The 12,947-nt window shown below is 36.8% G+C and overlaps 1 protein-coding gene across 1 annotated transcript in view; it reads right to left on the reverse strand.

Annotated features, from left to right (window-relative positions):
- Positions 1-10,495: 10,495 nt before the first annotated feature.
- The window catches only part of slc6a5 (solute carrier family 6 member 5), a 78,447-nt gene continuing 75,995 nt past the window's right edge, over positions 10,496-12,947 (reverse strand). The window contains exon 16 of the mRNA XM_051923296.1: positions 10,496-12,206. Coding sequence (XP_051779256.1) covers positions 12,051-12,206 — 156 coding nt within the window. The 3' untranslated portion in view covers positions 10,496-12,050. The remainder of the gene's footprint in view (positions 12,207-12,947) is intronic.

Consider the following 12,947-nt stretch of genomic DNA (forward strand, 5'->3'; position numbering starts at 1 on the left):
ACAAGCAAAAAACAGGTGGAGGTCCACGCGGTCCAGACCTAACCCCTGCAGAAGAGTTGGCTCTCCAGCAAAATGCCCATCACCCTGTTTCTGAGGGCATTCCAGGGGGAAGCTCCTCCTCAGAACCAGTGGCAGGAAGTAGTGGTCACTTCATTTCAGGTAAAGGATGGCCATTGAATATTTGTCCTCCATGTGTGCCATAGGTATGTTCCATATAGCCCTCTTTTTTGTTGGGTCAGTTGCAGGGAATGTCATATCCCTTGAACCTGTGTCTGACCAACGAGATATTAACGAAGGTCAAATATTTGATGAAGACACTGTGTCTGATTATTCATCAGGAGGAGAGGTACATTTTCCAAATAATGTTTGATCAAACTCCACTCTGATCAGTTCCACGTGACCCAATCACATTTGGAAATCCTGGTAATGAGAATGTTAGGCTGATTGAGATTCTTCATGGAACTGTGGGTGTTTTAGTCTGTGTATTACCTACCTGAAATGGCATGAAACGCCTCTTTTATTGTCTGCACACGCAGGTGTCCAGGAAACACAATGAAAACCTGAAGGAAATGTTTCAGAGCCAAACAGACTTTACGAATTGCCTGGCAAACTGCACTTTTCGATAGATGTTCCGCATCGCCTACAGTATATAAAAAAGTGCCGCTTGCAAGAAACCTCAAAGCAATGCATACTGTCTGTGTGGTTGTGAGAGCCCGACTTCGCCGAGTTTGACTTCGAATATATGGAGCTAATAAATCTTTGAGGTACAATATTCCCCCTCAGCTAAAGCGGTATCTTTCGTACAGAATTTCCTCCGGGGGCAATAAAGGATCTTGCCGATCATGCAAAACCCTCTTTATATGAAATTCTCTTCGTATAATTTGCGCACCAATATCAATTGGTCGCTCATTCATGAACGGCGAAGCCCTGACTGGATGACTTCCACGCACCGTCACTGATCACGTGTGTAAACTAATCCTTGTTTACATAGAACAAACCTGCTCCGAGCAGGTTTGTGGATTTGGATGTGTTGCTATGACAACACTTCCAGCAAGAGTTTCAAAAAACCGACAGATCCAGGATCAGGCCAAATCGTCAACAATTACATCCGGCTAAGCGAGTAATCCACGTACAAAAAATACCCCCCTGGAGTTCGACGCCCCTGGTTTAGACTATGTGTATTTTGATGCATTTGGGATTAAATAATCAGTAACTGGGATGGAATTCTAAGAGTATTATTTTAATGTTAAGGCATCTTAGGTTGCTAATACATTGAGGTTATTAGAAGCTCACATCATGCTTGCTGTTTCATGTTCTTCAGTGCAGAACAGCTCTGTCCCAATTCATGCATTTCTTAGTAGACAATCGGATGATGAATTTCAAAAGCAACACTATATCAGCGTACAACCAGTACTGATTTAATAAAATAAATGAGCAATATCATCTCCTAATCACTTATGTTTAGGAAAATAGTAATTCATTTGAGACATAAAATGATGTTGACATAAATATATAGAAATATAAAAAACAAAAATGTTTTAGGATTAAATGAGGCTTTAATGATTGTAAGAACACCATTTATGTTCTTGTCATGGGCGTAGTTAAGGTAATGGTTTATGGCTTGAAGTCTCTCTCCCTCAAAATGATTTGTGAATGGCGAATGCACCAAAAAGTTGTAAAGCTACAGTTATAATCCTAAACACTTCACTTTCTTGCAAACATGTTTCCGTACCTTAGACTTGCATGTGCTTGTCTACAGCCTGGCATCCTCTACCATAAACTTGAAGTGCAAGTAAATATAATTGCATAATTGGTTTAATTTGTCTTAGGTTTTCCTTAATTATTAAAAATAATTTATATGTGTTTCCTAGGGGTTTTAATCCAAATAATTCAGTCTTGACATTTGTTTTTTGTTTGAAGGCTTCCTTCAAAAGTTGTTCATTGTTTAATGCTATTTTTGACACCATTTTTTTTTGTTAGGGGCGCTGCTATTTTGGGAGATTTTTGAATGGTCCATTTCCTTGGCAATGTATTCCATGATTTACCAGGAATGCGTGATATTTGACAACATTGGTGTGACCATATAAAATTTACCTCACATATTCCCAGAACATCCAAGATTTGGATAATGAGGGTGATTACTTGCTATTTTCCCTGTGACTCATAGTGCTAGAATTTTTCTTTAGGAAAAATAAATTTTGGCTTTAGCATATATGGCTTTGATGACAGGAATTCCTGATTTCAATCTTGGCTCAGTTTTTTGACTGCATCTTATTTCCTTGTTCTTCCTCATAAAATCTTTATTGACTCACTTTTTTCAGTCAGTACAAGTAGAAAATGATGAAAACAGTTGATACACACAAACTTACTGGAGTAGCAGCATTCACAGATGGTTTGCACAAAATCTGAGGGGATGCAGCACTCAGAGGTGGCACACTCAAAATATGAAGCATGGCTTCCTTAATAGGAGACTTGCACAAAATACAAACTGTGGCTACAGTAGCAAACTAATTACAAATGATGCCACACATCATGTTTTATTTGACATCTGCTTTAGTTTTGTGCAGTTTGCACATATGAATCACTGTATACTTTCTAAAGTGACTTGAAAACTATATTAACCAAAGCATATTTGATATTAATATAATTTAACATTCATTTTATAGTGACAAAAATTGATGGAAATCATCATTTTTTCAAAATCAGTCCAACAGATGCAATTGAACTCTTCCCAAATTACAAAGTGTCTACACTCATAACCATTTCCATCTTTCCAGAAAGGTCAGATCAGAAAGTCTAAAAGAAGCAGAGTAAAGCATAAGCACTGTATGACAAAAAATGAGAGTCCAGACAAAGATAAAGGCTGACAAAAAGGTAAGCAACCAAATCATCTCTATATATTTAAAATCCTTCGTCTGTCTGTCTGTATGCCTGTCCGCTTTTCATGACAGAACTACTTAACGGATTTAGATCAGGTTTTTTTTCTGTATTTTGCTTGAACATTCCGGTTGATTTTGCAGTTTCTCTCATTGCGTCATGTATCATAGTTCACTTCCAGGAGCAATTTATTCGCACTAATCTGAGACAGAGGCTGTGGGCCGAGGAGAGGGGGAAACGTGACGTCAGTAGTGGGGAGCCGGGAAGAGCCCTCCACATTCACGCACCGGCACTCTGTTCGAGTCGGTCTGCCTCTGGCCATGTTTTGGAGTGTACCTTGCTTTCACATAGCTAGCAATACCTGCTTGTTTACTGATTTTTAAAGTTTGTCCCGTTTCATTACTACATGGCTGGTGTGGCAGGGGACAGCTAGTAAGGAATAAACGGAAACAATACACAAAATAAAAATCAAAAAATCCTAAATAAAATTTGTAGTGAAAACCCTAAATAAGTCTTTCATTTATCGAAATGAAGTGTAGTCATTTAATAGGCCTGAAGTTCACTGTTAAATAGATCTGTCACCAAAACCATGTGAAGGGGGGCCCTGTGACATCACATGGACAATTGCACATGGCATCATAGCAGCCCAAAATGCAAAACTGTGAAGTGTCATCATCTCAGTGTTTAACTAGTAAAAGATAAGATGTAAATGACAGAAATAGATGTAAGAAAATCAGAAGACTATGATCTACACTTAAGTTGTGATGAGCTACATGCCAGGCTTTTGCTAGTGAAAATGTAAAAAAGTTATTGATTACTCAGTTGGGAAAAGATGTCATAAGTTTATGCACTCAGTACCCTTTTTACTTGAGCATTTATAGGAATGTGGTAAGATATTTTTAATATCCGAGTGAGTGATTGATACAAATCTTACAGAATGGAGGTGCTTTTTTAAATAATTAAGCCAAATACAACAGATTCCATCACACATAAATCCATGTACATAATTGCTGGGAAGACTCAATTGCTTTTCTTTCCAAAAGAAAGAAAGAAAGAAAGATGTGTGTAGTGTGAATGTCAAAGGCTGATGTTTCATAATGTACAGTGATAATGAGAGAGATATGTCTGAAGTTCATGCTAGATCTCAAAAGTATACTGCTACAGACGCAGGCTCCTAGAAAGGAGGAGAGACACATCAAACAGATGCTGACAAAGCGAATGATAAAGTGTAAATTCACATATTATTAATAAATTGAATATCTGACAAATGCTTTTCACCAAAGGTAAATTTCAATATTGAGATAAATTATGATGGTTCATCTTTCTCAAGTAGTTTCTGGTGGTGTTGCTACTACAGCATAATGCTTTTTATATCAATAAATAGAGATATTGAAGTAAGTTACTAAAGTACAGTATGAAAATAATACTTTTTTTAGGAAACTTTGAAAAAGAAGCTTGTTGGAGCCCACCGAGTATTATACACTTGGAAGACATCAACTCAACTTTTTCTAAAGGGGGCATAAACGAACGCCTGATGCTAAGTTTAAACAACTTTGGTTTTCATACAATTAGTTATATGTCTGCCCATCTGTCCAGTTATCTTGTGCTTGTTTCCTGTTCACAGAAGGGACAGAAGCCTGTTCTGGCAGTAATGGGTGCAAAGCAGGGACCTACCCTGGACAAGTCGTCAATCTATGTCAGGGAACATCAGAGATAGATGAATGTTATTCTATTTGAAAAAATGTGAAGTATACAGAAAATAATTTTGACAAACCTATAACCAAAGTGCATGTGAATTAGACTCAGTGTGCCTGACACATTAGAACTGAGCATGAACTTGGCTGAAAGCTCAGATGGGTTTCACCATGCATTCTTAGGCATTTAACTTCTTCTCTTAGATAAGCAATCCTAACACACTTTCTACTATTTTATATACTTAAATACCAGTACACCTCAATTTCAATAGACAACTGAAACATACAAGTCGAGATAAAATCTTTGTAAAAAATAAATGCCCTGAGATTTCAAAATAAAGCTGCACAAACAAAACAGTAACACAAAAATGGAACACACCTCTTCTATTGTACTTAGCATTACACAGAGCAGTAGTTTTTTTTTAACTGTAAAGAAAGCTTACAAGCACTATAAAAATCAGATTTGTTAAAACATGTTTTGATATAGAACCATAATTCACTCCCCTTTCATTGATGTAAAAGGAGAAAGGAGACTGAGACCCCTTTTTTCTTTTCAAGAGTAGATCAACAGTGTGTCACTAGGGACATGCCCCAGAAGGGAAACCTGACATTAAAAAGGGATTAGCGGTCTCTTAAACAGCAGAACATATAAAATACAGAAGATTACCTACAATGGTAAATAAGTTGAACTTTGTCTGAGAAGCTGCTTTGGGCACCCAATAGGGGCAATAAATTACCACATAGGCAATTAATTAAAGGAGTTAAACCCCAATATAGTGGTCTACATATATATATTATGTTAACATTTGAATAGCAGAAACAATTTATTCACAAAACATACTTCATATTTGCAAGATGATTTACTGGGATGTCGCAACCTGTTCACCACCATGTTCAACACATGTACCATATGTGGCACATAAATTGTCCACAAAAATTGTATATACATAGCAGTACCATTAATGTTAACATAATTTTTGACTCACCCTGTATATAAACGTAGTCCTCCTCCTCCCGACTCAGGCTCCCTGAGTTGTGGCTGCTGGCCCCTTTTATAGTGGCGAAAACACTGCCCATAAGGGCTCAGGAGTCTCAGCTCTAGCACCCCCTGGCAGCGCCTACAGGACCCAACAGGGCTGCACCCAACTCCAATTCCCATGGAGCCCTGCGGGAAACTGAGGCACTGCTCCAACCCAGGGGGGTTGCCATCTAGCGTCCAGGGGGTGGTATTACAAAGTCCATGGCTGCTCCCCCTGAACATATACCAAAGGGGCGTCCTGGCTGGGCATGGGCATATATATATATGTATATACTGTATACAAAACAATGAAACCAGTAGCAATGTACTCTCTGCACATAACATTGTTATTACAATTACTGCTACTTACATGGACACTAACAGATAACCATGGAAAAGTAACCAGTTAATCAATCCAATCCACTTTGGTGATGTTGAATAAAGACTGGAGTATCAGGACAAAAGCCCACACAGATAAGAAGGCTTAGCAGAATCATGCCTTAGCTTTCAAACTTAGTTTAACCTCCTTGCAAACCCAGTTACAATACTTACAAATCCAGTTTATCTTCTCTTCACTTATAAACAGGCTTGTCAATACTCTAGCAAGACATACTGTATCTAAATAATTCATTTGTATTAAACAGCATTGACACCAATCTCTATCTCATGTTCACTGTCTGTTCACATAATGTTGTCTTTATAAGTAAATTAACGTATCTGCTCATAAAGGAAATAGATACAGTATGTGTTTGATAGTCGCTCTTAGTTCAGTGCTGTATGTGTCTCAATATTATATTTAGTCCAATATGTATCTGTCCAGTGCACTTAATTGAAGTGGAACCTAAAGCCCTTGTTTGCCTAGGTAGGGCCATTGTGGTCTTTCTAATGTGACTTTGCATTGAATGACTAATTGTGTTTGATAATGCAGGAGTAGTTAGCTGTTTTATATTAGAGCTTCAAGCAAGTTGACTTCATGGAAAACTTTATGGAAGGAGTTTACATGTTCTTTGGGTGTCTGTATGGGCTTTCTCTGTGACATTACTTCCAATTTTTTTTTAAGTTAAGGTGTCCAAATGTTCCTGCATGATTGTGCCCCATGCAAGGCTGGACATTTTTGGGGTTTCCCCCCCTTTTCATAGTGTTCCTTCCAAGAATTGGCTGATGAAAAAAATTGCTTATTACTATGTCATATAATATACCCCAAAAGCACTGCAGCACAAGGTAAAAAACATTCCTGGCCAGAGTGCCAAGTCCATTACAGGGCAAACTCACATATAGAACATAACAATAATAACAACTAATACTGTTCCTATGTTACTGTGTAGGTTAGTTTAAAATACTTAACTTTTGCTTATTTGACCAGTCAAAATATTTTCATTGCACCATAAAAATGGCTGCATCAAAGCAATTTAACCTTGGCAGTGACATTTGTAACAGTGGTTTTATTGTATAAACAAATTGTCTCAGTTGAGAGGAGTGGATATTGTTCCCTTCTATGAGATTATCTTTACTTCAGGAACATGTCTTAAGTGTTTTTAAATATCTTGAAATCAAAAACCTATGAAACTTTCTAACATAAAATATTGATATTACTTTATCTAGTTAAATCAGAAATATAACAATGCCCATTACACAAGCTAGGGTCCTGAAGATCTTTTTTTTACTTGTGTGTGTGGCTAGCAGTTGGGCTGAGATCACAAAAATATAGCAGCAGTCCCAAGCAAGAGACAAGCACAGGTGTTCAAATCATACCTTGGTTATAGTGGTACCAGAAGTGGGGATGCATTTGGCAAAGGCATCAAATTTAAGACATGGATAACATAGGAGTATATGACAATCAAATCCATTTTGATACTGGAACACTGCAGGTCTGTGACAGTGCAATGATGGCCTCAGGAGTACAAACAAATGTAACAGAGCAGATGAAGTTGATTGTATGTCCATTCTACAGTGTGGTCCTAAAAACAATGGCCTCTGTGCCAATCCAGATAGGGGGCAAACAACTGTGGGTGCTAAGGGAGACCACAATCTCAATGAAAAATACATGTGGCAATACTGTGTAATGAACATTCCACTTTGCAATAGATTGCCACAAAGTCAGTACCAATAATATGCCTCTTGTCACAGATCATTCAGTATTTTACATAATTCCTTGCAAAATATGAACAACTCTATTGCTACTTTCAACTAAGTGAAGGATAGAAAGAATAAGCAATGTGTCTACAACTTGTTATTCATCCATCATCCAGCAGAATGAGACAAAACAGCCATTATAAACGGCATTATAACATGATCTTGCTTCATCCATGTGTAAATCTCCATGATTATGGAGAAAACTGGAACATCCAGAGTGTATCAATGAGAACACAAAGAATGTACAGAGACTTACTAAGCCAGGTGGCTGAAATGGTGAAACTGAAATACTAGCCGCTGTGCGAGCTTACTCGATAACTGAGTTCATATTAAGATGAAGTCACTGTCACGTCTAAAAACATTTACAAATGGATGATGACTAGGTAAGGGTGGTTGGAGTAGTGAAGCTGCAGCACTAACCACTGTGTCACACAGCTGACACCTGAGTGAGGTGAAGATAAAATACAATTCAATATTTAAAAATACCCACACACAAGCTGTTGACGTTTAAAACATTGACATTTATTTAGTGATTTCAGAAGTTATACATTATAGGATAAACTCTAATTTATAACATTGTAATATAGGCAAAGATATTATACATAAATTCCATTTGTATACATTAATACAAAATCTGAGGTAGGGCCTCAAGAATGACATTTTCTAAAATAAATCATGTATTTCACATGAAATATATGATATATATATGGCACAGGATTCAAAACATAATTTTATTAATATATTCATCTTATACTCTATCTTTATGGCAAATAAATACGTTTAGTGACCTGACAGGGGTACATATCTATATCCATAGGCAGCAGTACCCCATATAGAACACACATAAATCTGTGACATTACGCAAGTAATTAGTAATTAAACCTATACACTGATAGGTCCACGATAAAGTGCCAAAAAGACACAACATACACTACATAAAAGATATAACATATATGGCAGACTATAGACTACTCTGTTAATCTTTAATACATAGAATATATTAGAACACATCTATAAGGCCAATGGTTACCTGAAGATGCATTTTAACGTGGTGGCTGGATGTGACATACACAAATGAAATATGACTGGCAGTTTCTCATTCTTTACATTTTTCTTTTTTATTACCTTTCGTAAAGCTCTCTCTCTCTCTTTGGTTATCTACTGCCTAAAGCTGACTTATAGGCAAAAATCATAGGAATCCCCATTTTCATCTATACACTAAAAACAACTTCCAAAAGCTCAGCCTTCCAGTGAAACAACAGAGACCCTGAAGAAGTTGCTGCAAGTTTAGCACAATCAAAGGACAGCGAGGATGAGGAGTGTGCCTGCTCCTACTGAACATATAAACAGGATACTGCTCACCTAAACACACAGCTACATTTGTACAGCTTGTCTGGCATGCACATGGAGCAGATGAAACACTTACTGCATTTCAGGCTTTCTTCACAAGGTTGTTACTTGAGGAACATTCAGTAACCCTTTGAGCAGAAGTGAAAGCCTGATATTTCACATACACAACACATAGCATAGCGGGTAGTGCAGGCATACAGAAAGAGAAAGAGGAGTATACCGGTGAATGCAATGCATAGTTGTTGTTTTTACACAATTTTCAGGAAGCTTCCAATAGTCATAGAAGAAAACTTCATAAAAAACTTTGTTGGTTGCCCAAATAATTTACCCGATGTCTTTGCAAAAAAAAAAAAACTGCTTCTTTTATGGAAGAATTGTTCCTGGTTTTATAAGCAAGTGGTGACTCACATTGGAAAAAAAAAATGTATTGAGATTCTCTACAAATGCAAACGGCAGAAAGGACTGTTGGCCATCTCTTTCTTTTGTGTATAGTAAATCACATCCTTTTATTTAACAAAATACAAAACAGCATTTCTTTGTTGGGAATGCATAAGCCAACAATGGTCTTTTGAGAGGTTTGTGAAAAAAAAATAAAGATGCTTAAACTTCCAACAGCAAGGCATGGCACCCCACCAAGGAGGAACTAAACTGTACAGCTTATGTATGGAAACATCCAGAATAAAGCTATAACGTTGCTAGAAACAGAACACAAACTTGAACAATGTCATCCAAAAAAAATGAAAAATTAAGTAAATACATAAATAAACAAGCAAAAATGTTCTTTATCCCTGCCTTGTCTGCCCAAAGCACAATGTTGTAATGCAATACTCACAGGACACAAATTAAGTTTTCTCAATGGCTTCGGCATGCAGTTACAGTACTCTAAAATGGCTTTTGTTCTATTTATTTTTAGTTGCTTTGCCACTAGACTAGGAACATTATTATATTTACAAAAATCTGCTCATTTAAAAGAATATTTCCCACTCAAGAAAGCCTTTCAGTTTATAGCTGAATCTTTTCAACGACTAATAAGAGTGTACATTTGGAGTTCACATGCAGGTTAGGAATCGTCATTAAGGCAGTGCTTAGAGTTCTGGAAATCGGTGAATGGAAACACATGACTCACAATCAGTCCATCACAGATCATATGTAGGTTCATGAGTCTTCCTGTCACATGACTGAGAACAAAAGTATATGCCTAAGATGAAAGTACTTCAGTTGCTGTTGTGTGACTCTACAGCCACTGCTTAAGCTTCAGTTTGATTGTACAGTAGACCAGAGTTTCCATGACAGTAAATCTGTTCACATAATCACGGTAAGGAATCGCCTGTGGTGGCATTAGCATGTTATACAACGCAATCACAATGTCTTTAACAACGGTGTCAAGAGCCTTGGGTTCTCAGCTTTTCTTCTTTTCTTTAAAAAAAAAAAGTTAGAAAAAAAGGCTGCTTTACCACCAAAATGTATTATTATTATTATTATTATTATTCAGCTGCATTCATGATAATTTCGCTACATTTATTAAAAACACTTTAATGAACTTAGGTTTACCTGAGACCCTGTAGCATGAAGACAAATGGATTAAGTGATGGAGGAACAGTCCCCAGAAGTTAACTAGAGAATTCCAGGCTCAATTAGAGTAAGAAAGTGTATTTGCTAAATAATTCTAGTCTCATCTACATTTTCATACTAATACTCATAGGGACATGACAACACTAACACACACTACATGAACACTAATCACCTTTTAAAAAGTGTAAATTTGTACAAGTTACAGTAGCTGTTTTGCTAATTTTATCTGTCAGAGTCTCTTTTAATTGCCTTTAAAATTACCTGTATGAAAGTGTAAAAGTAAAGCCCCCAATAACATATTGGCGCCTGTTTACATAGGCTTACATACAAAGCGCTATAAGGCATACATTCTCATTAAAATAGATGGAATTCTTTTACAAATAAAGTAATCTGGTTCTTTGACTGTATTTATCAACAATCATACATATATCATCCTATTAAACATGTATATGTGTGCATCCTTATCCTGCCCATATACACATACTGTATATATACACTTACATATATATATATATATATACAGTATATAGAGAAAGAAAGAGAGAATTTGTTCTGATTGTATGAGAGGGAGACAGACAGTGGGTTAGTAAGTTTGCTCAGACTGTGCACAGTTCTAAAAGATGATTACAATATTTCATCTCTTTAGCAAACAGACAAAATTACATCTAAATTCAACAACACAGGCCTATACAACCGCAGGAGTATCTTAATCTTAAACATAAATATAAATGCCACAAAAAATGAGCATAGCAGAAAAAGAATCTACAATCAGAATACAGAGATTGGCGTACATAACATTGACTATACTTAATATGTACTAGGAAGTGTAGTAATGGTGAATTAAAAAGCTTCATTGCTGTAAAGGAAAACAATTCAATTGGATGGAGGTGGACAGTGATGTTACTCACGTGTAGCACAACATTTTAAAAACTATTACCTATACCTGTAGAAGTGTGACGTCTACAGTGTAAACTATGACGAATCCACAAATCGTGCATTTGACTGGTTACAGAGTATTATGAAGCTATGATTATTAAGGGTGTAGGGGATTGGAATCTCAAACTATTCAGCACATATTACTTTAGAAAAAATAACATTCAAGCAAACTGTCCTAAAAAACTAAAAGCCTGTATTTTGAAATACGTGATACATCTCAGGTTTACAGGTGAAACATTAATTAAAATTATATTATGGCTTTAGTCTCAAATCATTTTCCGGTCCTACACACATACTTGCCAGATGAATGATTTAAGTAAAGACAGCCTGCATATAATCTGCAGCCAATACCAAGTGGATTTCATGGATTCTAGAGAAACGCAACCAATTCTAACTGAAAAGAAGTTTGAGTCACAATTCAAAGCATATCATTGGTACTGCCATGTTCTTTTCCCATTTGCGGGTGACTTCTAAAACTGAGATCCTAACTCAAAGTCCTTCGGGGGTAGTTTGAGACCAAGAGAGCTGGTTCCCAGAGGGTCGATCATGTTCTTGTAGCGCTCACCACGGTGCTTTAACAAAAATGGACCCCAGTCTGGTTGAGGGGAGCAGACCAGCTTAAGCCTCTGTGAAGCAATACAGAAAAGACAGGAATGACAAAATATTCAGAATCATGGGTCTAATTTTTACTTTTAACAAACAGGTAAGCCATTCCAAACATTATTCAATAATATCCCTAACAGAATAATACTAATATCTTTACATTCCCAACATTATTTCTTTGTGTTAATGGTTAAGTTACAGAGTGCCTCCAAATAAACAAGTTGGGTCGAGGAGCAGTCCACTGCATGGCACACAATAGAAACACACACATATATTCAATCAAATGTGGTCAATTTAAAGTCACCATTTAAACTAACACACTAAAGTAGGAACAAAATTTGAGCAGATACACAAAAAAAGATACAAAGTGAAAAAGAACAGATGGACTCCACAAGGCACCAAGGCTAAGCTGGGATATAAACTGGGATGGCGGGGCAACAGTGGTAACCAGTGTGGTTCAGTGTGTCACACTAGACTATACTATATACTCTAATATACTACATGAGCTGTTTTGTTTTTTGTCTTGTTATAATAGAATGTAATTTGCCCTCTGTTTGCTTTGGTTTTCCACCCGTATCATCACAAATGTACTAGCTATGTTAATTGCTGCTGTGTGAGTGTAAATGTGGATGGATGTGTGAGTAAGTCTTGCTGGTTCCTACCTTGCCCCCAGTGCTTCCAGGATTGACTGCAGCCCCTGAAACCCCCTAAATTGAATTAAAGGAGCTTCAGAGAAACCATAGTATAATGTCAAGAAGGTGTCA

The sequence above is a fragment of the Erpetoichthys calabaricus genome, chromosome 2, assembly GCF_900747795.2.
Source record: "Erpetoichthys calabaricus chromosome 2, fErpCal1.3, whole genome shotgun sequence".
Taxonomy (NCBI): Eukaryota; Metazoa; Chordata; class Cladistia; order Polypteriformes; family Polypteridae; genus Erpetoichthys; species Erpetoichthys calabaricus.